The sequence below is a fragment of the Anarrhichthys ocellatus genome, unplaced genomic scaffold, assembly GCF_004355925.1.
Source record: "Anarrhichthys ocellatus isolate YVR2014 unplaced genomic scaffold, GSC_Weel_1.0 scaffold101, whole genome shotgun sequence".
NCBI classification, from domain to species: domain Eukaryota; kingdom Metazoa; phylum Chordata; class Actinopteri; order Perciformes; family Anarhichadidae; genus Anarrhichthys; species Anarrhichthys ocellatus.
Window position 1 is genome coordinate 1 of NW_022280131.1, and position 25766 is coordinate 25766.

Sequence of the window (25766 nt, forward strand, 5' to 3'; positions counted from 1 at the left end):
ACACACACACACACACACACACACACACACACACACACACACACACAGAGTATGGCATTGTTGTTGCACTGAGCCCAATAATAAAACAATGTTCATCACACATCCTCAGTGCCACAGAGCTAATGTTAAGTAGTAAGCAGATGAGTACAACAAGACTTCATGTTCATTTTCTATACGCTGTGAATCCATCATTGCATATTATGCGAGTGTTTCAGCAGCAGCACATCTAACTGTACGCATCACTCTCATCAGTCTGTAAGTGTAACTCATGGTGTTATGTTGTGACACACCTTATGCAGCCCGAACTGTAGCATCAGCAGTTCAGGTGTGCTACAACAGAGGGAAGTGGAAAACTGGAAGGTTATTGTTTTTATTTTTAATAATTATAGTAGTAGCATGTGCAAGCTCCTTTTTGTAAAATAAGTACTGAATTGTTCTTCATAACTTTTATTTGTGAATAAATAAAAACCGTATTATTTTCAAAGGGGAGGAGCCCCAAACCCCAACGGCTGCACAGCACCTAAGCCCTCATACACCATACACCTCACACCTCACAGACCTCACACACACTCACACTTCTCTGTAACTGTTTGTCCTTTACCCTATGAAAAACACAACTCACATTCAGCAATCTCTCATTAAGTCCTCAACAATCCAGTGTATTGATCTCACTCCGATGGATCCTGTCCTCTAGGAGTGTCACTGACTAGCTGAGTATTGCACTGGTGTTTTAGTTAGCGTCACCAGATTTACAGTATATACTGATACTGCATAGTACTTTGGCTTTGAGCAGTGAAACATTGAAATGTTGATATCATGTTAATAATACACATTTGATATTATGGCGTAGGTAATCCAGTGCCTCTTGGATCATTCATAAATCTGTCTAATTCATTTGCCAAAAGGAGACAAAATGCATTAATAAAGTTTGAGATTAATTGGTTATTGTTATTATTTTTTTATTTTATAGAGAACAGGTAGATTTTGCGACAATACTGTTTTTGCAAAAATCTTTTAGCCACAATAATTGTGTGGTGAAAATCTGACACTGTGACAGCCTCAATTTGGCACTGTATGAATATAATTGACTGAACTTGACTCTAAAGGAGAAGTGAAACTACTTCACTCCCGTAGGGTACTGCTGCCTGGCCAAGGCAGCTTGGCAACTCCCTGTAAGACCTCACATTTCATACGTATCAAACAATCAAGCAAACACGTATTAGTGAGCGTTGGAGAGGCTGGTGGGCATTGGACTGACATTAGAGAGGTATCAATCTTCTTTTTTAACTCTCGGCAAGAAAGCCAATAAGTGTATTTGCCAAACAGTCAAACTCTTCTTTTAAAATCAATAAACATTACCAGAGATTGTCCTAATATGTATAGTGCAACTCATGACTTGCTTAATGTATGATTCAAGCTCTCAGAAAAAGGGGTTTTGGTCAACACAACTCACTTCTCATCCACATTCTGAAATTGAGGAAATACAAATTTTTTTTCTGTAACTGACAGCATGGGGTTTATAACCCATCCCCTCACTGTGATGACTCGTGTCTTAAGAGTTAACACTTCAAAGTACCCAAAGTGGTTTTCCAATGCAATGGACAACATGTATGATGACCCAGCAGATAGAGAGTCTGTGAGGTACAGCAGCAGCAATACACACCCTCAGGGCTTCTTAACAACCACAACAAACAGAATGTAAGCAAAGTTTGCATATTCATGTTCCTATGATTATAACTTTGAACGTGTTTTCGTCATTTGCTTTGTGACTTTGAGTGAAGTAGTGCTCTAGTCGATGTTTTGAATGTTATCCTAACGATAATGATCTGGTTCCTTTGGTGAGACACAGCGGGCTGATGATGATGGGACGCAGGTGGTACCAGAGGTGAAGGGGTCACAGTGCTGGGAGCCAGGCCTCAGGCTACATTAGTCATGTACAGTGTAGTATTGATTTCACATTAAGAGATGAATAGGACTCTATAGCAGAAACGGCGATCTGGCTCCATGTTGTTACAGTTACATGAAAAAAAAACAGTGAAATCATTTACATTTTTTTTCCCACGCAAAGGAGGCTCACCCTTTTTTCCACTGCATGTTGACACGGCTGTCTGCCGTGTCTGTTGACCAGCAGAGGGTCTGTATGATGAGTCGGGCTTCCTTGGTTGTGCTGATCACATCCCAGTCTGGTTTCCCACACACACACTAACACTGATGCTTGTTTGCAGCCACTCTTCGGGGTCTCTATCTGAGTGACAACGACTTCGAGGCCCTGCCTGCTGACATCGGGAAGCTGACCAAGCTTCAGATAGTAAGTTCATGTCAATGCAACTGATACAATGAGCCAAGTCAGCTGGCAATCCAGTGCATGCATGAGTTACCAGCAAAGCATGGAGAGCCACAAGGAAAAGGTCCTGCTGGTCTCTCATTTACAGTACAGACAGACGCACACACATAACAGTCGCTGAATATATTAGGTTACTATAAATTAATGCAAAAACATCCACATGCTTTGCAGAAACCTACGAACATTTTTGTCCTGGTGACTGTGCTGTTTTTTTTTCTTTCGTACACACAGTTGTAGTGACTCCACACTGAGTTTTAAGCATCTGGCCCCTGGTTTCCATTAAGAAAGTCCATGTGGGCACACCAAGGTTGAGAGACCGGTCCAGTGCACTGAGCATTGCACCTGGAGTACAAACTACAGCTGGGAAAAACAACGGTGTGTGTTAAATGAGTGTGTTCTGTTTTTCTTCCGTTTCTTTCCTAATGTCCAGTTGAGTCTGAGGGATAATGATCTCATCTCGTTGCCGAAGGAGATTGGGGATTTGACTCAACTCAAAGAGCTTCACATCCAGGGCAACCGGCTGACTGTCCTCCCCCCTGAGCTAGGTACTGACCACACACACACGCGCACACACACACTCTTGAAGGAGTCCAGTCAAAAGCCCAAACAGCTACCTAATATCTAATAAACGTAGGATAACACTGACTGATGCTTTTACGGCAGTCTCTATAAACCAGAGGCTAAAGTCTGTGCTTGTACTGCGTAGTTCCACATTTATAAAGCTCAAAGATACATTTGTCACACGCTCATATTTGCCACATGTACAGTGAAATGTAGAGGTGACTCTAGAGAATGTGTTGGAACGATAATGAGCTATAATAATGAATAGAATAAAAGTAGAAAGTAGGTAATATTTCAACGATGTCGACTGACTCATTAGCCTCGTCACCGTCTAAGTGAGTTTAAGTTCACCACTGTGATCTATTTGCCTCTGGACCGAGCAGATGATAGCTGCCTGAGCGTGCACTTCCTAGACAGAAATGTGAGGAGAAACATTGGATCCGGTATCATCCTATAAATGAGCAAACATTTCAACTTTCCTCATTTATTTTCTTTCTAAAAGAGCTCAAGTTACAAATTTAATTTCCTCATGCTTGTATCCAGAAGGTCAGCATTCCACACCCTGTACCAGCAGGACACCACGGTGGTGTCCCCCTCTTAACCACTGTTGAGGTGCTTAATCTGACCGCTCAGTGGAGCCGCTCAGTGGCCGGCACATCTTCAGGTGTGGCTGTGTGTAACTGTCAATGTGAACAGGTTCTTCTGTATGTTTGTGTGTCTGCAGGTAATCTGGATCTGACTGGTCCTAAACAGGTGTTTAAAGCAGAGAATAATCCCTGGGTCACTCCCATTGCAGACCAGTTCCAGCTGGGCGTCTCCCATGTTTTTGAGTATGTTCGCTCGGAGACCTATAAGTAGTAAGTACTAACACGAACGGACCTCCACACTGAAAGCAAACACTGGACTCCTTTTGCACAGTGCAGTCTGTTCTTTGGATGAACTTTACCTTGATCATTAAACAGAATATTTCACAATGTATTCAAAAGTTAAGCATAATATAAACATATTTCCCACATGTCAGTATCCCAATCCCTAATCTATGTCTGTTGCATTACTGATATACATCATGATAGGTTGTCACTGTGTTTGCAAACTGCACTGGATCAGGGCAGGCCCTGCTGATCCCATTTCACTAAAAATATAAAAACTCAACCGTTTTTCAGTACTGAGGGGTGCTAACGTTCAAACTTCAATCCAATTTTCACAGTGGTCGAGGTAATGAAAATAATGACACAACAGCAGAAACTTTTCTCATTATGTCGGGGTTTGTGCTCAGCTCTGGGTTGGACTGCTTCCTTTTATACATGCTATAGTGTGAATGTGTCCATGCTCTATAAGACGGGACATTTGTCAATGGGTAGCAGCTAACAGGGCACTCCGCTCATTCTGCCAAGTGTGGACCTTCTTTTCTCTTAAAACCGATTGTTGGGTACTGATGGAGATGATTGCAGCTTTACTCTTCCTTGTCCTCTCTGATTTGATGCACAGCTTGTTCATGAGGCCAACCCTCAGAGGGTTTAACCCTGTAACTTGGAATGAACCAATGTTCTTGCTGCAATACACAGAGAGAGGACTACTCCTGGGCAAAACTATTCATAGCTATCTATATCTTCTCATCACTCCACTCAGAGTGTTTGATGCAAACATTACACATTACACTGCTGCTTTACAGTTAAAGGTTTCCACCAGCGACCACTCTTAAGAGCAGTCAAAAGATTTGAAACGATGAACAGTGTTCAACCCTGAAAACGTCTTGAAAGACAGTGGAGATCTTGGGGATCTGTGTTTTGAGGTGGAATGTGTGTGATGTGCAATGTCTGATGTCGCATGCACAGACAATTGAAGTCTAAGCAGTCTCTCCAGTGAAGAAGAGCGTGCTGGAGGTTGCACTGTGAAGCAGAAGGCTGCTATTAATTCTTTGTTCCAGGCAGGAGATGCTGCAAATCCTCTGTGTGAATGCTCCAGGCTGCTGCTCTGAGGCATGCTGTGGAACTGATCCCTGTACTGTGTGTGGCTGTGTGTGTGAGTGAGACAATAACACCATCTCAACCAGCTTCCATTCCATACTATGTTTGCATACTTGTGTGAGAAATGTGTGGCTGTGAGTTTTTCTATCTCTTGAGAACATCTCTCCGTACACTGCTGTTGAATCAACGTGAGCTATTCAGACACAGTTGCTAGTATACTGTATGTATACAGCATCTGACTGATCCACCAACATGTCTGTGGATCCCCTCCATTAAAATACATGCTGGTATCACAGATTCATTCATTGCTTTTGTACTGTGGGTTTTGGTCAACCTCGTCGTCTTTTTAAAGATAATAATTCTTCATAATTTGAACAGCATGAATATGATTTGATGAATTGTGTACAGTTGGACGTTTTCCCTGCTGGTGGTACTTGCAGATATCATTCTCCTGACAAAAAGTACTGAAGCATGGCATTTGTTACGTCTATAGGTGTTTGACCACTGGAAGCCAATGGGCCAGCCAGATGAATTCCCACTTTCATCTTGAAATGAAAGACTATACATTATGTTTAGTCACCTGCGTCTGTCAGGGTGGATGATGGAGAGCTGAGCTACTCTGTTTTATGGACTGCCATCTGTCTTTGTGATCAATCACTGTCAACATTTAAGTCAGCACGCATAAAGCAACAGATGCATAATGTATCTATCACTCTCATCGATGCATGCAAAGCAGCGCTACATCCACTAAACCTGTCTGTTGTCTCTGTTCTCTGATGTCCTCTTCAAAAGAGCTAAAATGAGAGTTGCCCCGATGGCATGGTGGTTAGCGATGCTACATGACCGTCCACAGTGTGACTCCAACCGGGGATCTTTGTCGCATGTCAGTGCCGTTGTCAGAGTTGGGCTTTTAGGTCTTTGGCGGGGAATGTTTTTTGTCTAGCCCTGAATCTTTCTGACTTGTGTTTGAATGTAGAAAGACTGAGGGAGATCAGTCTGTCCCTCTGCAGCCCCAACGAGTGTGAAGCTGCTTCTCCTCGGCTGTCGGGCTCATGTCACACCGGCGACCGTACTGCCCCTAGATTTGACCAAACTGTCATTTGTTTGATATTTTGGTCAATGGTCATCAGGTGCAGGCCATTTATTGCTCACAGAAATAGATTGGTCAGATGGCCACTTTTCGACACTGCGTCTTGAATAAGTCTTTGACAACGGCTGCTGTCTGGGTCAGCAATGAAGCAGGTTGAACGGATCAGAAGGGTCAGTCGACTCGGGCACTAGTTGAATGTCCATGTACTTCCCTGTTCTGAGAGAAAGCTTTCCATATCTTTTCCATCAACATTGGTGGGCATTCCCAGGTCTGTGGAGGCTCCAGTGAGATTAGTCCCTCTATCAGAGCGTCGTTGTATCCCCAGAAACCTTCTGATGCATTTATAAAGCTAGAGGAGTCCAAGGACTCAGCTTGGCCTCCTCTAGTGCGGTGTAGACCAGCTGCTATAGTCCAACAACAAAGAGATTTGTATCTGACAATATCGATCATCAATGATTGCCATTTTGCGAAAAAAAAAAGTGATCAGGGATCTCCTGAAAGTTATATTTGCTCCCTTCTTTTATTTAGTTCCGATCCGAACCGTGATCTTTATGATCTGTTGCACCACTACTTGAGACTTAATCTATGTGACACTTTCCATCTGCATCCAGAGTGTTAATATTTGCCAGCGCAGCTATTGTCCTCTCTAAAGCTTCTTCGAAGGCACACAGTTCAGTTAGCTTGGCTGCAGATGGTGACATGCCAGTTTGTGGCCTAGCGAGACTTGGGTTACATAACTCCTGATGAGAATCTCTTTAGCTGACCCAGGACGTCACCTTCTCTACCTTCAGTGGAACATCAGTCAGAAGAGTCTGCAGTGAGTTCTCTGAGAAGGACTTAAGTAAGTAAAGATAAATGTTTCTCTCACCCTGAACACGATTAGTGGCTCTGATTTCAGGTCCCAGTGTAACCCCAGGCTGTGCTGCACTTGTAGCTTATCAGCAGCAAGGTCCAGGTCCTTTAGGTCTGTGGCGTGATCTTCACAGGAGAAGGCCTCCATGGCCCTCTTTACTGTTTGATGTTTGGGCTGCTGCTACTTCACTGGCTGATGAGTGAGATGTGTTGGATGTGGTTTGCATTGATCCAGAGACAGAGTTCAGAGCTCAGAGGAAGAGCGGTCATCTTCCAATCGGAAGACCTGCGGTGCAATCCCTGGCTCCTACAGTCCATGTCCATGTGTCCTCGGGCAAGACTTAACGCTAAGGTTACACTGACACGAGGTTTGAAGTTACCTTCTGTACTGAATACACCTGGAGTCGCCTTAAACTGAGAAAAAAACATACATTGCTATTAGAAATAATAAACATTCAGGCCATTAATATAGTAATTTGACACGCTATCCAAAATGTTAGTGAGCTCTTCCATTTTAAACGCTTGTGCTATATAAACACTGTTGGCATATACTCTTCAATCACAGAAATATTCTTTGCAAATGAATGTACAAATAATGCCTTAAAAGACTAACTTTAACACCCAGCCAATGGTACAATAGAATGTGTTGGAAAACAGACTAGCTCAGCAATAACAGCACTAATCATAAAATATAGAATATAGCATCAAATATTTAGAAAGATGATAAATTAACAATTGAAGTCTGGGTTTAGGCCTAGGTAGTCTGGGCTTAGCCCTAGGTAGTCTGGGCTTAGCCCTAGGTAGCCCTAGGTAGTCGGGACTTAGCCCTAGGTAGTCGGGACTTAGTCCTAGAGAGTCTGGGGCTTAGCCCCAAACCTTATCAACTCCTAGAAACACGCCTGTTCCATTTCAGGTGCTCCTCTTTCCCCATGTTTGTCTTTTCACTCTCGGAGGCAAAAGGCCAAAAGAGTCCTCTTTAAAAGAAGAGCTGAAATGGTTTAGATATTAAATGAGTGAGATAATAACAGACTCTTCACATGATTGATGAGGCAGGAACACAAGATGGAAATAGTGGTAGTTATGCTTTGGTTTTGATTTTAATTTTTTAGGCTGTATTAAATGACTTGCACTTCCAGCTGGCCCTCTGAAGGACAAACTTTTCAAATCAACGAGAAAAAAAACACAACATGACAAAAAGGAGAAAAAATACGTTTATAAACGGACGTATGTAATCACTGCGAATCGCTCCCACCTCCTGATGAAAGTTAGAGGCGGGTTTCACCTGTGACCATGGCCTGCATCACTGTGTGAGCAGGTTTGTGTTTCTGTTAAACCTGTAATCAGGCCTAACGGTGATGGTAGCGGTCTGAAGCTAAACCTGTTCATCACTGCAGCAAGGTGAGAGGTCCAACCACTGAGGGGCAGCAACAGAGTTCAGTTACTCTGGAAGTGATGAAGGATAAGGACCAGCCCGGCCTCAGCACGGCATGCTTCCCTATTTTCAGTCCGTTGTGACGGCTATCACACTGACAATGCCTCCTCAGTCTGTGAGAGACACGGTAGAAACAGACTGTGAGAACGCGTGAGGGTGAGAAAGATGTATGAGTGCAAGTGAAGAAGTGTAAGAGGGAAAGAGAAGGCACACTTATGCACACGTGCAAACACACGCAGACAGCTAGCAGCAGCCTTCCTTTAGGCAGGTGTTGAACCATTTCCCAAAGAGATCCTCCTTGTGTCCTCACAGCTTCATTCACACCTGCCTAAATGTCCTTGATCTTCCAGCTCTGTGAACACACACACACACATCTGTTTGCACCTCCAGTTTCTGTCTACTTTAGTAGGATGTATCTTGAATGTGGAAGTAATAATAACCCTGTGCTCTTCTATTTTCCTCGGTAGAAAACTGGTATTTCGATGGGTGCACTCCTGCATGCTTCAGGACAGAGACCTATTTACAATGGAGGGAAATGTGGGACCAATACCGTTACAAACCCCCTTCAGAGAACAACTAAAGGACGTGATGAAGGCTTTAGTCTGACACTTGTGTCCTTTGGGGTTAACACAGCTTGTGTCAGTTGTGTTTGAGGAATAAGGCTTGTGGACATTAGATATTTCAGAATTTCATATGACACCACCTGACTGTCCTCCCTCTATTCCGCTAGTGTTGTAGCCAAGGCGTGTTGCAAGTTTTTTGACTCATTCTTACAGGTTATTCTGAGTTATTAATGCTGCATTTCTATTGCATGGCATCTGTAGGATGCGTTATTGCAGCTGGATAGTGACAATTATGCTGGTCAAAGTAGCTGGTGACGGATCAAGACCATTGTAGAAGCCAACATGCTTGATTTAGAGGCCTTTTGTACCATCGATGATGGTGCTGCTGAACTGAGCGTAGCCATGTTAATTGTTTTCATCATGCAAATTCATCATGCTATACGCTCTGAGTTCTCTGCTGTGCCCTCCAGTGGAGTCCTCCAGTAACACGTATAGTCCACAGGCAGGTATGTGAACAGTTCTATTCCCGATGCAGACGGTTGTCTACGGGAATGCATGGTCATATTTCAGGAGCGATGATGTCACCGTTAAGCCACAGCAAATCTGCTGGTTACATTTGGTGCAACCAGCGTCAGACTGTTGTAAAATAACAGAACAGCCGCGCTTATGTGCGCATTAGGTGCCGCTTGTGTAAAATGATTAAGCAAGTTTCTTCTGCATCAACAGGTGTGTTGAAAACATTTTACACATGAATAATTGTGAATCACTTAAAACTCCTCTCTCCTCTTATAACTCCCTTGGCATGCTGCCGTCACACTTGACTTGGACCTGTCTGCGCCGCTGGGTTCACAAAAAGAGAGCCTGCGGTGCGCACAGAGCAGCAACTGAACATCGACCGATAGAGGGAACGACATAGAAACAAATGGTTGGTGCAGAGAAAGCTCGGACAGCCGGTGATTGTGAGGACAGACAGGAGGGACATCTGAAACATGAGACATCATTTAAACAGCAGCACTGAGAGTTGGGACAAGTTCAACGCTGCTTACAACATTGCTCCTGTGTAGGAGAGCAAATATGGAAGGACGGACACAACTCACACAGTAGATTCATCATTACTTGCTGCTGACTTCATGGCGTGGATGGGATTGGTTTATGTGGTTGAAACCAAATGTATTCTGAACATTAATTGAAGCTTGCCAATGTTGCTCGGGCTACTAAACTAGGTGGGGGATATTGCCTTAATAGATAAGTCTATATTGAGGTTAAAAAGCTATCATGATATTCAATTCAAATCAGTTGAAGATCTCGTTTTAAAGACATCTCCACCAACTATAAATTGCTTTGTCCAGGGCAACAGACTTCACCCACCACCTAGCCTTTGCCCCCATTTCCTTTGAAATTTTTATCTTAGTTGTCATTTTAAGGAGATTATATGTATGTAAATGTTAACAAAGCGTACAGTTCCATAGCCCTCCTTCCACTTGGCAGGTCGGATCACAACCGGGTTCGTCTCTTGCTACAATACAGCCTGCGATCCACCAGATCAGGAGGGGGCTGTGTTGAGGCCACGAATTGGAAGGTGCTGAATGGGAGTGCGCCCAGAAAACAGGCCAGAGTGGGCGGGGAACACACGGGGCCCTTTACAAGTAGGGCTAGAACCGGATCTGCTTTCTGCCGAGGCTCAGGTGCTTCAATGTCTCCAACAGGATGCGGCAGATATTCTGCCAGTCTGTGAAGCCCAGCGCTATCTTCTATGCTGCCATGTAATATATATTTTACAAACACGACCGTCACACAGGAACATGACTCAGACTCAACAGTGACACCTTACAATTGACTGAATGGGACTCCCAGGGGCTGGAAAATGTCTGGGAGCTTTCAGAGGCTCCCAATGTAATTGAGATCCGGGTGGTGTGCGCGTCCTTTGTGAGCCTATCCAACCTACGGTTACCCATACCCCCCCCTCTCTGCGTAGATGTTTACGTGTGTGTTTGGAGAAGTCTAATTCCAGTTTAACATGAGCCATGCACAGCCTGTGTAAACTGTCACACATATCACATGTTGAGGAAAGGCACACGTCAGTCGGGTCTGTCACAACCACAAGTCGCTGACCAGAAGCTAATTGGCTGTTAATGTTTAAGCCTACTAAAGTTCCCTCATCTCTTCAAACAGCTGCCACATGTGGAGTAGGAAGAACTCAATCTGCCACAGTAGGAAGAAACACACCAACCGTATCCACAGTGGTATCCATTTATTTCTCTGTTCATTACATTCAGCTCAGATTATAGTCGGTGAAATATCTGTACTGGTAAGAATATAAATACAGGAAGTCAAACGCAACAAGTTGTAACGGAAGTCATTTCAAGAACACAGTGTTGGTGAAACGGGAGGGAAAATGTCATTTTACAAGAAATCGTATCACCAATAAAGACCAGTCTACTGAGACTCATTCTGGAAACGTCTGCCACGCTTTATACAATGGATGCAATCTTTGTGCAGTTTGCATCATCCTCAAAGTAACATGCAGACATATTTGTCTCCATCTCATTTCATGTCATTCTCAACCGGGCATGATTAGAGATGCAGTATGCAGTCCCGCCCTCTCAGTTACTGTCTAATTATATTCATGCATCAATGCCTACCAGCACCACGGCCCTGCAGTGAGGAGGTCGTACAGATGGAGGGCTGATATTGCAACCTCTGTCTGCTCTGGAACACAGCAGCTGCTGAGGAACTCATCTCCCTTATTAAACTCCGTGGATATTTAGACAAAAAACCAAAGGCATTTGTTTGGTAACCTGACCTCCCAGATGGTTTGTTACACAGAACCATGTGACAAGCAGTCATTGGAAACAGTTTGGCACTTTTCAAAAAATAGTCACTTCCTCCAATAGGTGATTGGATGACCCGGCCGGATTGATTCTGTCAATCAAACCTTTAACAAAGCCAGTCGGGGAGAAGAGCGGAAACGTTGTCGGTCATTGTGGTGCTTTGTGTTTCTTTCTGAGGAGTATTCTCAGTCCTGATAGAAGTGATGCTGTTGTAGCTTCTACGCTAACCTCTTCAGAACAAAGCCTTTATGTACACATGCATACACAGGCTTCACAATATATCCTTCAGCATTGACATTGCGATATGCGCATGCACAATAGTTACATCGGAGGACGTGTGATGGCGGCAGAATGAATAAAATATGTCATGCTACAACTTTTTTTGCATCCCTGCGCAACCATCAACGTGGCAGATTGTCTTCAGTGTGTCATGTTGGTAACCCACCCATCTAGAAACACAGACCCCATCTCCTTTACCGTGCCATGTCATCACCATTCATATCTATACAGTCAACGTGTTTATGATTCAATTGTTTACTAGAGCACAAAACAGTTTATCTTGCCTCTTCATTTTGCTCTCGAAGGGCAAATTTTTGGTAAATACTTTTTCATATTACAATATACTGTGTATATTGCAGAAAGAAAATATTGTTTTTAGTTTTTTCCAATATTGTGCAGCCCGACAGGCCAACATCTCCAGCAAACTGTGCCTCAGTGGTAGAGCAGGGTCGTCCTTCAATCAGACGATCGGCGGTTCGATCCCCGACTCCGCTAGCCAACGTGTATTTGAGCAAGACACTTACCCCTAAGTTGCTCGCCTACGGTGAGTGAATGGTGTGTGAATGTATAATTAATGTTAGTTTGTCCTGATGGGCAGGTGGCACCTTGCATAGCCCCTGTCATCAGTGTATGAATGGGTGTCAATGGGTGCATGATGACATGTAGTGTTAAAGAGCTTTGAGTGGTCGGAAGACGAGAAAAGAGATACAAGTACAGTCCATTTACAATTGGACATAGTCACTATGTACTACGCTACTGATGTTGATTAGTTGTTTAGCACCACATCTCAGTTGTGTTCTGTTCATTTGTTTCGTCTGAACATTATTTAGGTCAAACCCGTTCGGTCACAAACCAGCTTTCTGAAGGCACTGATTGATCGAGGTCCAATTTCTGGTTTAGCTCTTCTTTTAGCCAAACAATGCATACATGCAGCATACAACAAACATATGGTTATATTACAAAGTGAATGGTTCTCATGATTCATTTGAATAAATACCCAATCATTTCCTGCAAACTTTGAAGGTCCTTTTCCCAACATCAGGGCGAGATCCTCGATGACAGTCATTATGTAGAGTAAAAACGAAGAATGTCCTCTTTCAAATGGTGTATAAAACTACAAATGTGTTTCAGGGATAAGGCTACTGAAAATCTGATACATTTAAATACATTTTTTTTGTTATTTTGGTGATTCACATTAACACTTTTCAGTGTGGTTCAGTGGTTTCACTTAACTTAATTGAAATGACTGAATGAACTGCTTGTGAGGAAGCGGTGAACCTCCCTGAAGGGTGACAGCATGACTCACAAGCAGTGTCTTCAGCTGCTTGGGTGCAACAATATTTGCATTATCACAGTGAACACGCATGCAACGTCTTTCACCAGCAGTGTGAAGGATGCAGATGAACACTGATAGGAAATTGATTCTTTTAGACCATTGGGAATTTAGTTTGATGTCACTTGATCTAAAAACCAACAGCTGAATAAAAAGCAGCAAAAATGAGTGAATGGGCCACTGAAAAGAGAGAGAATAACTTAGTACGAGAGAGAGAGTGTGAACTTAAAGTGCAACTTTACTGTATAAGGCACATATTGTTACAATTACTTAGTGAATGTTGGAATAGTGTGATTACTTTTTTCAGTAACGAGTAGTGATGCATTAGAAATTGATTGATTACAGTTACTGGTCCCAGTAGTGCTCTCTTACTTTGACATTTGGGGTCTCACCAGATATCAGTTTAATCTCCGGGTTCTAGGGCAGTCACAATTGGCTAAAAATTACATTTGAACATTCATTCATAGAAAACTCCTACGTTTGAACTATTTGAATATCTATTTTTCCGTGTTATGTCCATGACTGCGTGTCCTCACTGCACCTCACAGCACAACGTTTTGACGCACTCTGTTTCCTTTTTAGTCCTGTAGACTTGCTTTGAAAGGCCACAGTGGACGAGGCAAGGCAAGTTTATTTGTATAGCACATTTCAACAACAAGGCAATTCAAAGTGCTTCACATAAAACCATTAGAAGCATCAAAACACAAGGCAAAAGGAGATTTAAAAACAGTTAAGAACATTCATTGAAACACAAAAAACAGTCATTAAAACACTAAAGAGCAGTGTAAGAAATAGAATGCAGTAGTAAAATGCAGAAATGCAGGAAATTGATTAATATCCTCAAATCTGGTTCAATTAAAGGCAGCAGCAAACAGAAAAGTCTTCAATCTTGATTTAAAGGAGCTGAGGGTCTCAGCAGACCTGCAGCTTTCTGGGACTTTGTTCCAGATATGTGGAGAAAAACTGAACGCTTCTTCTCCATGTTTAGTTCTGACTCTGGGAACAGAAAGTAGACCGGTCCCAGACGACCTAAGGGGTCGGGATGGTTCATAAGGTAGCAGCAGATCAGAGATGTGTTTCAGATCAGATTCAGTGCTTTATAAACCAACAGCAGGATTTTAAAGTCAATTCTTTGTTGGACAGGAAGCCAGTGCAAAGACCTCAGAACTGGAGTGATGTGATCCACTTTGTTGGTCACGAGGAAGGCTGAGCGCTGAAGTTGAAGTGAGGAGTTCTCCATACGAGACCTCCTCACTTCACTACAGACACCTTGATAAGGAGGCAGGATATAAAAGGTGTGTTATCTGTTTAAAAAGTAGAAATGTCATCTATCTTTGAAGTGGTTACATCTCCAATCTGCTGTGGAGCACACCTCTCTCTCTCTCTCTCTCTCTCTCTCTCTCTCTCTCTGTGTTAGCTGAGCTAACGTCTGTATGGTGGACTCACTCGCCACACTGTGCAGTACCGAGCGTAAGGTGACATTTGTGTTTGCTGGCACTCTGGCTGGCTGGACAGTGAGCGAGCGATGTGACCATGTTTGTTTGGCCTGTTTCAACATGTACATTTACATTCATTTCTTCTAATGTCAGGATTATTTCAGCAAAGTTCAGTGTGCAGAAACCCAATGCAGTGGAACAGAAGAGTGTGCATGTCTGCTGTCTGTCTGGGAGTGTCTCCGGCTCTTCATCCGGCCTCCATTCATCATGTACTGTCGTGGCTGAAGTCAAAAATGTGTTCTCAAAGAGGCTCTGCTGATTTGCAATAATCGTCTTTTCTTTAATCCCCCAAAATGAGTCGCCTAATTGACCACGATAATGCAAACAATCCATGCGCTGTTGAAGAGTAATGAGCAGACCATATTCAGTCACTCTCAAGTGGCACTAAAGCAAGAACAATTATCAATCACCAAAGACATATTTCAAACAGCAGCAAATAATGATCTGTGGTCCATTGATTATTACATCCATAACTGCCTCCTGATATGGAAATGCATGATGTCCAGTGCAGGACGAAGAAACGTGTCCCTCTGTGTCTAACTCACTGTTCTGTGAGTCTCCAGCTCTATCAGTGTGTACTGTTCATTGTCATGCATTGACTTGCATAGATTCTTATGAAGGTTAGGTGCAGATGAGGTTATGAAGTCTCTAACAAGGAGCAGCATGCGTTGTTGTTCACAGTTCCTTTGCTGGTATCACCACTGAGAGATTCTAAAGTCGACACATTGTAGTGGCTTTAACATGTGTGGGAAGTCTCTGCGCTCTTTGAGATCTTCACTGCTACACAATACATCCAGTGGAGGATGTAGGTCAGCCTCTGAAACAGGTGGGCTGCGTGCAGTTGTTGTCGGGGAGGGGGGGGGGGGGTTCAGATGATCCAATCTCCTTCTGATGTGGATAACCAGGTTAGCTGAGACTAATTTGATATTAGACTGGTGACCTCCTCTACATATGCACAGGTAAGGGCCTGGAGGTCAAATGCAGCGGAAAATGTGAACTTCACTTGCGTGTGTGTGTGTGTGCGCGTGTGCGGTTGACAAAGTTAGAGGTTATTTATGTTGATTTAAATAATGGATAAAATAGTGCTCACATATATCCATGTACACATCCCTCAGAGAACTGGTGAGTCAGCAGGAATTGTAACTAACTACTGATGAGGGCAGAGATCTTTGCCACTATTGGCTAAAAGACCCAGTTATTTGTCATGAATCTTAATTAGGATCTTTTCTTCTCCTCCCCCTCCCTGCTCCTTCCCTACCTTCACAGCTCCTTCTTCTCTTTCCTACTAATGTTTCTCTGGTTGTAGAAGAAGCTGCTAAATTGCTCTGCAGCTCTGGTGAGGAGGAGGAGGAGGCTGTGAGAGGAAGGCCCCCATCAGATCAATGGCCTTTGGCCTCCCTCCGCATTTATCACACATGCACTCACACATACATATTTTTAACTTTCTAACATACACATAGAGGAAAGAAAATACCAACTTTCAATCTCTTTACACACACACACACACACACAAAACTTTGCCATGATTAATTAAGCCGTGTGGAATAACAGAGCTCCATAAAGACATCATCAGGAATCTGAATCCATTCGCCTCTCTTCTCCTGCATTTAATTGGCCCTAACAGTTCATCGCCAGAGCTACACACACGCACACACACACACAGAGACTTAAAAGAAATAGGAAATCTTTATGTTGATCTCGGGCTAGAACTGCTATTGCTTGTATAAAAGCATAATGAAAGTGGTTCTGTCATGGCTTATGTGTATATGTCTTCTGTGGATGTGGCTGGTTGGTTCCCCATGTTCTCCTGGGTTCTGGCCTCCTCAGCACACAAAGAGAGAGAGGCAGAGAACAGAGAGCAGGCCACCAGTGGGACTAGATGTCTACTCTTTGCTTTACAGCGTCATAGATTAAGATAAGAAGAAGCCTTCCCTTATTCCAGATCCAGTATGAGCTCTGCCCCATGCAGGCTGAATTAGGTTCAATTAGTAGTGTTGACTTATTGTACTGCCAGCATAAAAGTTGTAGTAACATGTCTTAGTGAGCTCATAGTGCTCATTCAACACAGCATATTAAAACAACATATAATGTACATAGAACCTATTCAAATAAACTAAATACCATACAGGGTAGGGCTGATATTCATTCGTAGATAGGTATTCAGTTTTCAATTTTGGAATTACTTTAAAACAATCACTGCAGGTTGTGGAAAGAAGTGAACCTTGTGCGTGCCTAATGGGTCAGCAGAAGCCTGTCAGTCCACAGAGGGGTGAGCGGAGTGCAACAGTCCGTCGGCCATATTGGGATCCAGTCACTCCTGTAGTCCTGGGTCCAGCCCAGACCGCTGAGACAGCGAGGCCCGACAGCTCTCCAATGCCTCCTCGGCAACGCCCTGCCGCTCCGAGTCCACTTGCTCTCCTGGATGGATGACAGAGAGGACCGTGTTTACCAGAGGGGGAAGAGGAGGGTGGGGGCGTGGTCTGAGAGCAGTGCAGAGCAGTGTGGGGCACGCTCACATGCACTAACGTGAGCTACTGCTCTACTAACAGCACACACAGAGGGAGGCAGACATCCCTCCACTTTATCTTTACATAGATGATAGTAGCTGTTTGCTATGTTATTGCTCTGACTGTATATTGCTCCTTTGATATACCTGGGCAACCGACCCGAGTACACTACTGTTGGCAACTGCATGATCAGCACTTGAAACCAGCTCAGACCACCTCTTATCACAGTCAAAGGGCACGCTTTCATGTCTTTAATTGGCAGAGTCTCACAGACTCCCCAAAAGACATTTTGTTTATGTTCGGTTTGGCTCTGCAGTCTCTGATTTGAGAGAGGGGCTGTGTCATGTTTTGCACGGATGGCACAGTAGCAGGAAATACAATAAATCTCCCGACGAGCAAGCGGGTTTGAGCGCTTGCAGAAATGCTCCCTCACGAGGACATGTTTCTGCTCAAGGATACTGTGTGCACTAGTGTCACATGCACACGCCAGGTTTAATGTGCATGGGTTTTGAGACTCATTAAACGCCATAGATCTGTCACACACACATTGTGGACCAACATATTGCAAGTAGTGATCCCTGCAGCGTATCCCTTACGTCATGTCTCAGAGGCAAGTGTTGATTAGTGACATCACAAAATGTGTATCGCCGTCATAGACCACCTGCTTCATCTAGACCAGCTTCTCTGGTCCTCAACGCTTTAAACTTCCATTTCTTCCCTGTTCAGTATTGGAATGAGACACATTCCTATTATCGTCCTCATTATTCTGTCCATGCTAGGCCCCGTGTCAGTTTTCAACTGTCAGATAGACAAGAGTGTGACTTAACATCACAGCACCACATACTATACACTCTGGTCATGACAAAAATGATTAAAAACATGAATAAACACTGGCTTTTGAGTGAACGCTCCATCATCAGCCAGGCTGCACTATTCTCCCCTCTTCACATTGATTTATTTTTCTCCTTTATGACAAACTGACTGATCATTCCCTTCTTCCCTATACATCCTGCTTTCCTCAACTCATCCATCAATGCTGGGAACCCACGATTATGCTAGCAGTAGCTCGTTATGACAGCACCAAGTGTGCTGCATTGGCTGCTTATTGACTAAATGAATAATCTTGCTTTTCTGAAAAGGAGCGTACACAAACCCTCAGCACAGTCCTGGTCTGGTCCAGCAGCTCTGCCCTCTGTTCATTAGACCTCCAATTCACATACAAACAGCTGTAATGGCACATATTGGCAAAGCGTGCATATCCTTTTTTTTTTTTTTTTATTGAGTAGAAAAGTGAGTACAAAACAAGTGCAGACAAGTACATGAACTCGTATACGAGCCAAGAAATGATTCAAAGTAAGACGGAGACAAAACACAACTTCACTTTGTGTGCGTGTTTCTGTGTGATTGTGTGTGTGTGATTGTGCGTGTGTGATTGTGGGTGTAGGTGTGTGTGTGATTGTGTGTCCATCTTATGTCTGGTCCGGTTAATGGGTGAGTGAGGACTGTTGAATGAATTTACAAAGTAATAATATGGGACACATTTCAATCTACACATGAATACACAAATACTGTACATCTACAAATATCCCTATGAATAAATAAATATATATATGTATATAAACCCAGTTTTTCCCCCCCCCCCCCCCCCGTTACTGGCACTGGCCTGTTCTGTGATCTGCTGTCCTAGCTCTGAACTCCAATAAGAATGTTGATATATCGGCATCATTCACATCCATTCATACACTGATGATAGGGGCTACCATGCAAGGTGCCACCTGCCCATCAGGACTAACTAACATTCACACACCGTAGGCAAAACTACGGGAGCAATTTTGGGGTGAAGGACACATCGACATGGACCAGCCGGGGATCAAACCGCCGATCCTCTGAGCCGCAGTCGCCCAGGCGCACGGGCAATGCTAATGTTGCAGGTTACGTTTACCATGTTCACCAGCTTAATTGTGGTCATCAGTATTGGAGAAATTGAAATTTTGACCTGTTGATGGCACTAGTTGAAAAGGGATCACCAAAGGAAGAAGAATTAAGGGGACATGAATGTTTGTGCAGCATTTTATGGCAGTCCATCTAACAATCCTTAAGACATTTCCAAAATGTCACGCCAATTTATCCGGTATATGTTGAAATATTTCCGTCTGGTGGATCGACTGGCAGAAGAAAAGAAAAAAGACTAGTGCTGCAGCGAACGATTATTTAAGCTATTGAGTGTTTTGACAAATATTGGATTAGAGGAATTGTTTCAGCCCTAAAACAGACATCCTTAGACCCAAGCCTCTAGCATGGCTAAATCCTGTCAACTGTCCGAAGACCCGGCTGCTTGCAGACACTGAGCTGCTCCCAGGAGTTGCCTGCCTCCCTTTCCCTGTTCCACACTCTCCTCTGGGACTTGGCAGCCCAGCTGACTGAGCAAGAAGCTCCACAGAGTCCCAAGTATCCCACTTTGTCTCAACCTCTCTCTGTCAAACATGTATCCCTGCAGACTAGAAACCTCCAAATGGGGGGTGGGGTGGTCTTTTAAATCCAAACAGGCAGACACCTTCCAGTAAGAGGAATGTGGGAAATAAACCATGGTGGCTGACGGTACTGTTGACTCTTCGACAGAGTTGTAGAGCAGCTGTGGTGAGCTCTTCAAAGGTAAACAGTCTGACACTGGCTGTATCTCTGTCCCTCCCTTTCTCTCTGCCGTAGGCCTGTCGTGGTTTTGATGGGCAGCAGATATTATGGAGTTTGGCAGCATTCAATTCCCAGCTGAAAGTGTTGACATGGGATGGAGGCAGAAAGAGGGGAGGAGAATACAAGACACTTCAATCATAGACTGACAGTTCCACCACTGTGGATTTGGATACACAATTTCTCGGAGTGTGTGTGTGCGTGTGTGTGCATGCATACACTGTAGAAAAGCACGGCCATAGTGTCTTCTGTAGATCTTAAAGGGATGTTGATGTGTTTTATATTCGTTTTCCTCTTTCCACCATCTCTGTGGCACCATAAGTGACCGTAGAAGCGCCACAGCTTGCTCACTTTACTGTCTTTTCCATCACCCTCTCCTTGGTGGTAATATGAGTGTGAGGGATATATTGAGCATGTGGATGGACAGTGGACAATCAGAGACAGCTGCTGGTGTGGTTAGAGAAATGTGTGCAGACGTTTTAATTGGCTGTGAAATAGGGTGGCAATTGACCGCTTTGCTAAGCCCCACCCCCTGCTGCTACTCCGTCAAGCTGTCAGAGCCACCATGGGACCCACACTGTCACCAACTGAACTCGCTGAATAAATATGATCTCATTTTAGGAAAAACTAAAAAGCCACTTCAGAGAGAAGCAGACTTCAATCTGCTTCTGCTTCTTGTTAGCTCCACGGGTTATTAGTAATGTTTTAGAAATGGATCTCTCATTCTAAACTCTCGGAGTGGCAAGTATCACTACCTCACAACTTTTAACCATGACTTTCTTGAATCCACAAAACCAGCCTGAAAATGGAAGAAAAACGAAAATCTTTAAAAATTTAGACATGTCCACGGAGCAAAGCGCTGACGCTCTGAATGTTAAATACAGCTCCTTCAAAGAAAGGGTTGGCAAAACTTTCATTGCTGCAAAATAGCAGGTGAACAAAATGAAGCAATCTACACCAATATAAATACAAGCTACTGGGTTACGGTATGAGCGGATTGGTGGAGCGCCAACATTTCCCAGTTTTAAGTAAGCTTGTTATAAACCCAGGCCAAGCATGAATACAGTAAGAGGAGGAAAGAACCAAGATACAATTATTAACAGGCTGTAGACGAAGCACAGAGGACTGAGTATTTCACAGTCCGATGAGCTCTCTTGCTGGTGAAGAAGAGACACCCATGGGAGAGGAGAAGTGACAGATGGGGGTAGACACTGTCCACTATTCAGCATTAATCAACATTAATACGTGAACCTCTGTGAATGTTGATGATCACCACCCACCAACTCAACTCCACAACTATGTGTGTGTGTGTGTGTGTGTCCGTGTCCAGTGTATGCTGTGTGAATATTTGATGTTTCAGTATTTGTTCAAATTAAACTGTCGACCACTATTTGGCTGGTGAAGATCACTGATTGTCCAAGAAGAGGGTTTTGAGATGTGAGAATGTTCCAGAGATGGTTTGATTTTAATTTGTTTAGACCACTCCCAAGTTAGTGTTTGCTCTGCAAGCAGCCTATGCATCAGTGGCAGACCATGCTTTCTTTGGTTTGTTTATCCAGCTAACTCTTCTCAGAACTAGATCATCTAAAAACTCCTCTCCCCTCCCCCACCCTCCTCTTCTCCCCCCCAGTCTCTATGGCAGACACATGCAGGCCAACCCGGAACCACCGAAGAAGAGCAATGACAAGAGTAAGAAGATCAGCCGCAAACCACTGGCAGCCAAGAACAAGTGAAGAGGAGACAGAGGATGGAGATGAATGCTCACTCGGCTCTTACAAATCACTGCATGTGCCTTTTTTCCTCTTTCTTTTTTTTAAATAAAAGTAAACATTTTGTATTGCATTGAAATGTATTAATTATGTTTCTAAATATGTAGTTTTAAATATACTTTCTACTTTATTCCTCTGTGCCTGAGTGTAGATGTCTTTATATGTTTTTGGTGCTACTTTCTCACAGTGCTTGGACATAGATGGAACTATTGGAAACCACTCCTTGAGAAGCAAAATTTAGTTAAGAATGTATTATAATGTCATCCTTAGTCGGAAACATCAGGACATCTGTATCAAGAGGTCATGCACGGTGACACTGTTAAACTGCTATGATACCAAAGGCCAACGTTTAATATGAGTCCAGGTGTGTCCTACTCACAGATGTTTGGGACACAACTTTTCTCTGGGCAGCGCCTCACTGCTCTGTTACTGTCTAATGAATATCCAGCATCTGGAAGTATTCCACCCTCTAATGACTAACCCCTTGATGCAGCTGTGTCACATCTTCCTTCCTGTTCCAATGTCCACTGAAAGCCATATTTTTTGCTGATTCAGCAGCATTCACATAATCGTAGCTTTTAATTTTTCTTCTTCCAAACACTTTTTGGTCAACTACTACTTCTGCATACGTTCAGCTCCAGAGACCATTCAAGTATCAAAACGCTCTCCTCTGTAAAGACATGAATGGCTGTATTCAACTTTGTTCTACCTTTTATGTTTTTTTATTTAAATATTAAACTTTTTAAGTGAATAGTAGAAATCTCTGAATTCGCTACAAACCCACTTCACTGTGAAGTTCTACTACTGAAGCAAATTTTCAGTGTCAGATTTAATTTAAATTTTAAAACGGGTCACAAGACTTTGAACTGAATTCTCAGTTTAATTTGTATTTTCTGAGTTTATAATGGTTGTGTATTGAGCTGCTTGGTGTGTCACGTGACCCGTGATGTTACCGACGTGTACATTTCAGCTCTTCAGGGCAAAGCAGTTCATCCGTCTCATATTAACACAAACTATTTCTTCTTTCAGCCTTTTAACTCATTTCAACGTCAGACTTTTATAGCAATACATTTCAGCTCTTAGCTTCTTTAGGTAATGCAGTTCAGCCTCTAATTTTTCTACTTTTACATTTCAGCCTCCGGGTTTAAGATTAGTCGGGTTCAGATTCCTGTATTTTCAGCCCTGCTTTGCATTTTATTTCACGTGTCAGTATTCACACACATTTTCTCCAAGAAATGCTTTTTCAAGTTGAGTTATCGTTCATGTTTTACAAGCAGAGTCGAAGCACATTTGCTATTTGTTATTTTGGTGTTTTGGTAACGGATACTTTGAGACTGTACTTCAACTCAGTTTACACTACCCCATACTGTCTTGTTTCTGTATTTCCTGAATAGTTAATATTACCCTCTCCTCCCCCTACATGTATCTCATTTTCTGACTCTCTCTCTCCCTTCATTCCCAGTGACTGAACATGGCACAGACGGGAGAACTAGTCAGGACAGGGTTAATACATGCCACAGAGCAGGAACTCCTCACTACACAAACTAGATACCTTAATTAAAGGATACTAGAAGGGGTTTGACAGGGCTAAGCTGGCGGAATATAATATGTATGTAAAGATAACACATCTGAGAAAAGAGCTGCAGGTGAGATACTCTGGTCACATGCCCAGTGGACATCACATAGCAGCTAGTCTTTTGAACAAGTATTTCAAATGAAAGTATTACTGTTATCTGTAAGAGCAAGGAAGCAGGCTCAGTTACACCTGCAATTAACTGTTTATTCCACTGATCTCCGAGAGCACTCGAGACTCGCTGTACCTTCCATTCCACATTGTCTTCGTGAAGTTCTTTGTCAAAGCATTACCAAGTGTCCATCACCTTTCAGCCTGTTGCACAGCTGATAGATATAATCCATTTAGAATCCATCATGCTTTTATCACAGGCCAACATATACTGAAAGTATCGTCATGCTTGCAGTCTGGAACACTTCAAATAAAACCATTTTAAAAAAAAATGTATTTTCTTGTATGTTCTTGTATTTCAGATAAATGTACAGTACAATATGAGTAACACAAATATTAAGCTACAATCATGGGAGAGGTTTGAATTCAACTAACATTTATATTCATATTCTCCATTGTCATTGTTCAACAGTAGAGTGTTCTTATTTTCACTTTCTTCATCACACTTCGTACAGTTCCATCAACTCAGAGATGCAAAGGACTACACTGTGAGGCCTGCATCCCCCATTAGAATAGCAAAGAATTGTTCTTAAAAACTAAGAACACTGAGGAGACATCTCGACATTTAATAGCCAGGTCTTAGTCTTCTGAAAACAAAGTGTGAAGTGTAATCTGGACAAATTATGGTTTGTTAAATACCAATTGCATCCGAACTAACACCAGATGTGCTACTGAAGTAACCATGCGTTAAATCCACACCTGATCTGTCCACAGAACTTGCTGTGGTAACGGGAACACAGACGGCAGCGATACAAACTTCACCAGGCCAACTCCTGTTTGAAATTCAATGGACAAAATAGCTTTCAGGCACCGTAGGCTAGATCAGTGGTTCGCAACCTTTTTTCAGTGATGTACCGCCTGTGAAATATGTTTTCAGCCAAGTACCCTCTAACCAGCGCAAAGCATTTTTGGTTGAAAAAAAGATCATCTGTGTCGGGATTTATTAAACTGTCAACACTGAAGATTGCATTGTTTAGGATAATGAAATTGAATAGCCTGCTGAATATAAAATTCAGTTTATGAACTTATACTTATATTTTATTGAATATTTATTAAATAACTATTTTTCAAGGATTTTTGAATGGATGCTAATTTTAAATATATATTTTTTAAATTTCACGTACCCCCTGGAGTGCCTTCACGTACCCCCATTTGAGAACCACTGGCCTAGAGTATATAGGCAGAAAACACCTACCTACTCTACTGTAGCTCTAAAGGCCCAAAGTCAATTCAGAAGTTGCACTTGAGCCCTTGATTCATTTGTGTTGAATGGCTACTTGTGGAGATTATGCTTCATTGTTAGAACTACTTTATTTGTGTATTCTTTAAATTGGGATATTATGGTAATTTAAACATCATTAGACGTGATAGGTCAATTGCTGTGATGTTGTGGAAAATAATTAAAAGATGGAATAAAAATGTAAAAAGAAACTAAAGATGCAGTTTGTATTTCCTCTTCCTGTTGTTCTTTTCCATAAAATTGCAATGAGGACATATCGGTTTATATATGATAATTTTGTTATCTTTAGTTAAAGGGGCAGTGTGTAGGATTTGAGAGCACCACACAGATGGATAGGATATGTTTTTACGTAGCTTAAAAGGTCATAAATTATGCAAAATGCACTTTTTTGTGACTTATAAACATAAATATGTGTAATATCAGAAAACCTGTGTAAAACAAAGTGGATCAGAAATAGGGTCCTGGATTGAAAGAGAGCGATGAACAAGAACTTTTCAGACAGAGTTTAAATACAGGCAGTATGAGAGGAATTATGTGTTTTTAGAACATTATTGCATGCACACACGTTCTAGTAGAAAATCAATGAATGATATATGACCTTTAATATACTATTTGAAAATAGGGCTTTAGGCTGTTTTTTTCTAGTTTAATCAACGGAATGGGGAGAATATTCAGGAAAGTTATGCAGTGGGCAGGGTTTTCAAAGTTTCCTGAAAGAAAAAGAACATTCAATGTGGTAGCCGTCATTTAAGACCTCCATCCATCTCTGAGAGAAAGTAATAATGGCAACCTGACTCATCCTCTGTTGCCTTTCAATTGTACTATCAGAGTCTGAAAATGCACAGCGCCACACATCATTAGGCCAAATGAATATCGGTCAGCTTTGTGTAAGTAAAGACGAGTCAGTGACCATAAAGCTCAGTCTAACCAAAGTCTCTGCTGCACTCTTTGGTGTTTTTTCTCCTCCGTCCCTTTTGGTGGATGTTGTTCCTGTTTTGTTCTCACTTCATCTCAATTCATCTCACACCTTTCCAAGGACACAATGAGTCCCAGGCTAACTAAAGCCCATT

General features: G+C 42.7%; 1 protein-coding gene across 1 annotated transcript; it reads left to right on the forward strand.

Annotated features, from left to right (window-relative positions):
* Positions 1-2218: 2218 nt before the first annotated feature.
* On the forward strand, positions 2219-24712 carry rsu1 (Ras suppressor protein 1; the record flags this gene model as incomplete). Its single annotated transcript, XM_031875984.1, has 4 exons — positions 2219-2308; positions 2775-2889; positions 3630-3762; positions 21574-24712. Coding segments are annotated over 4 exons (441 nt in total), but the record flags the coding sequence as incomplete, so codon positions are not given.
* Between the last annotated feature and the right edge of the window lie 1054 nt (positions 24713-25766).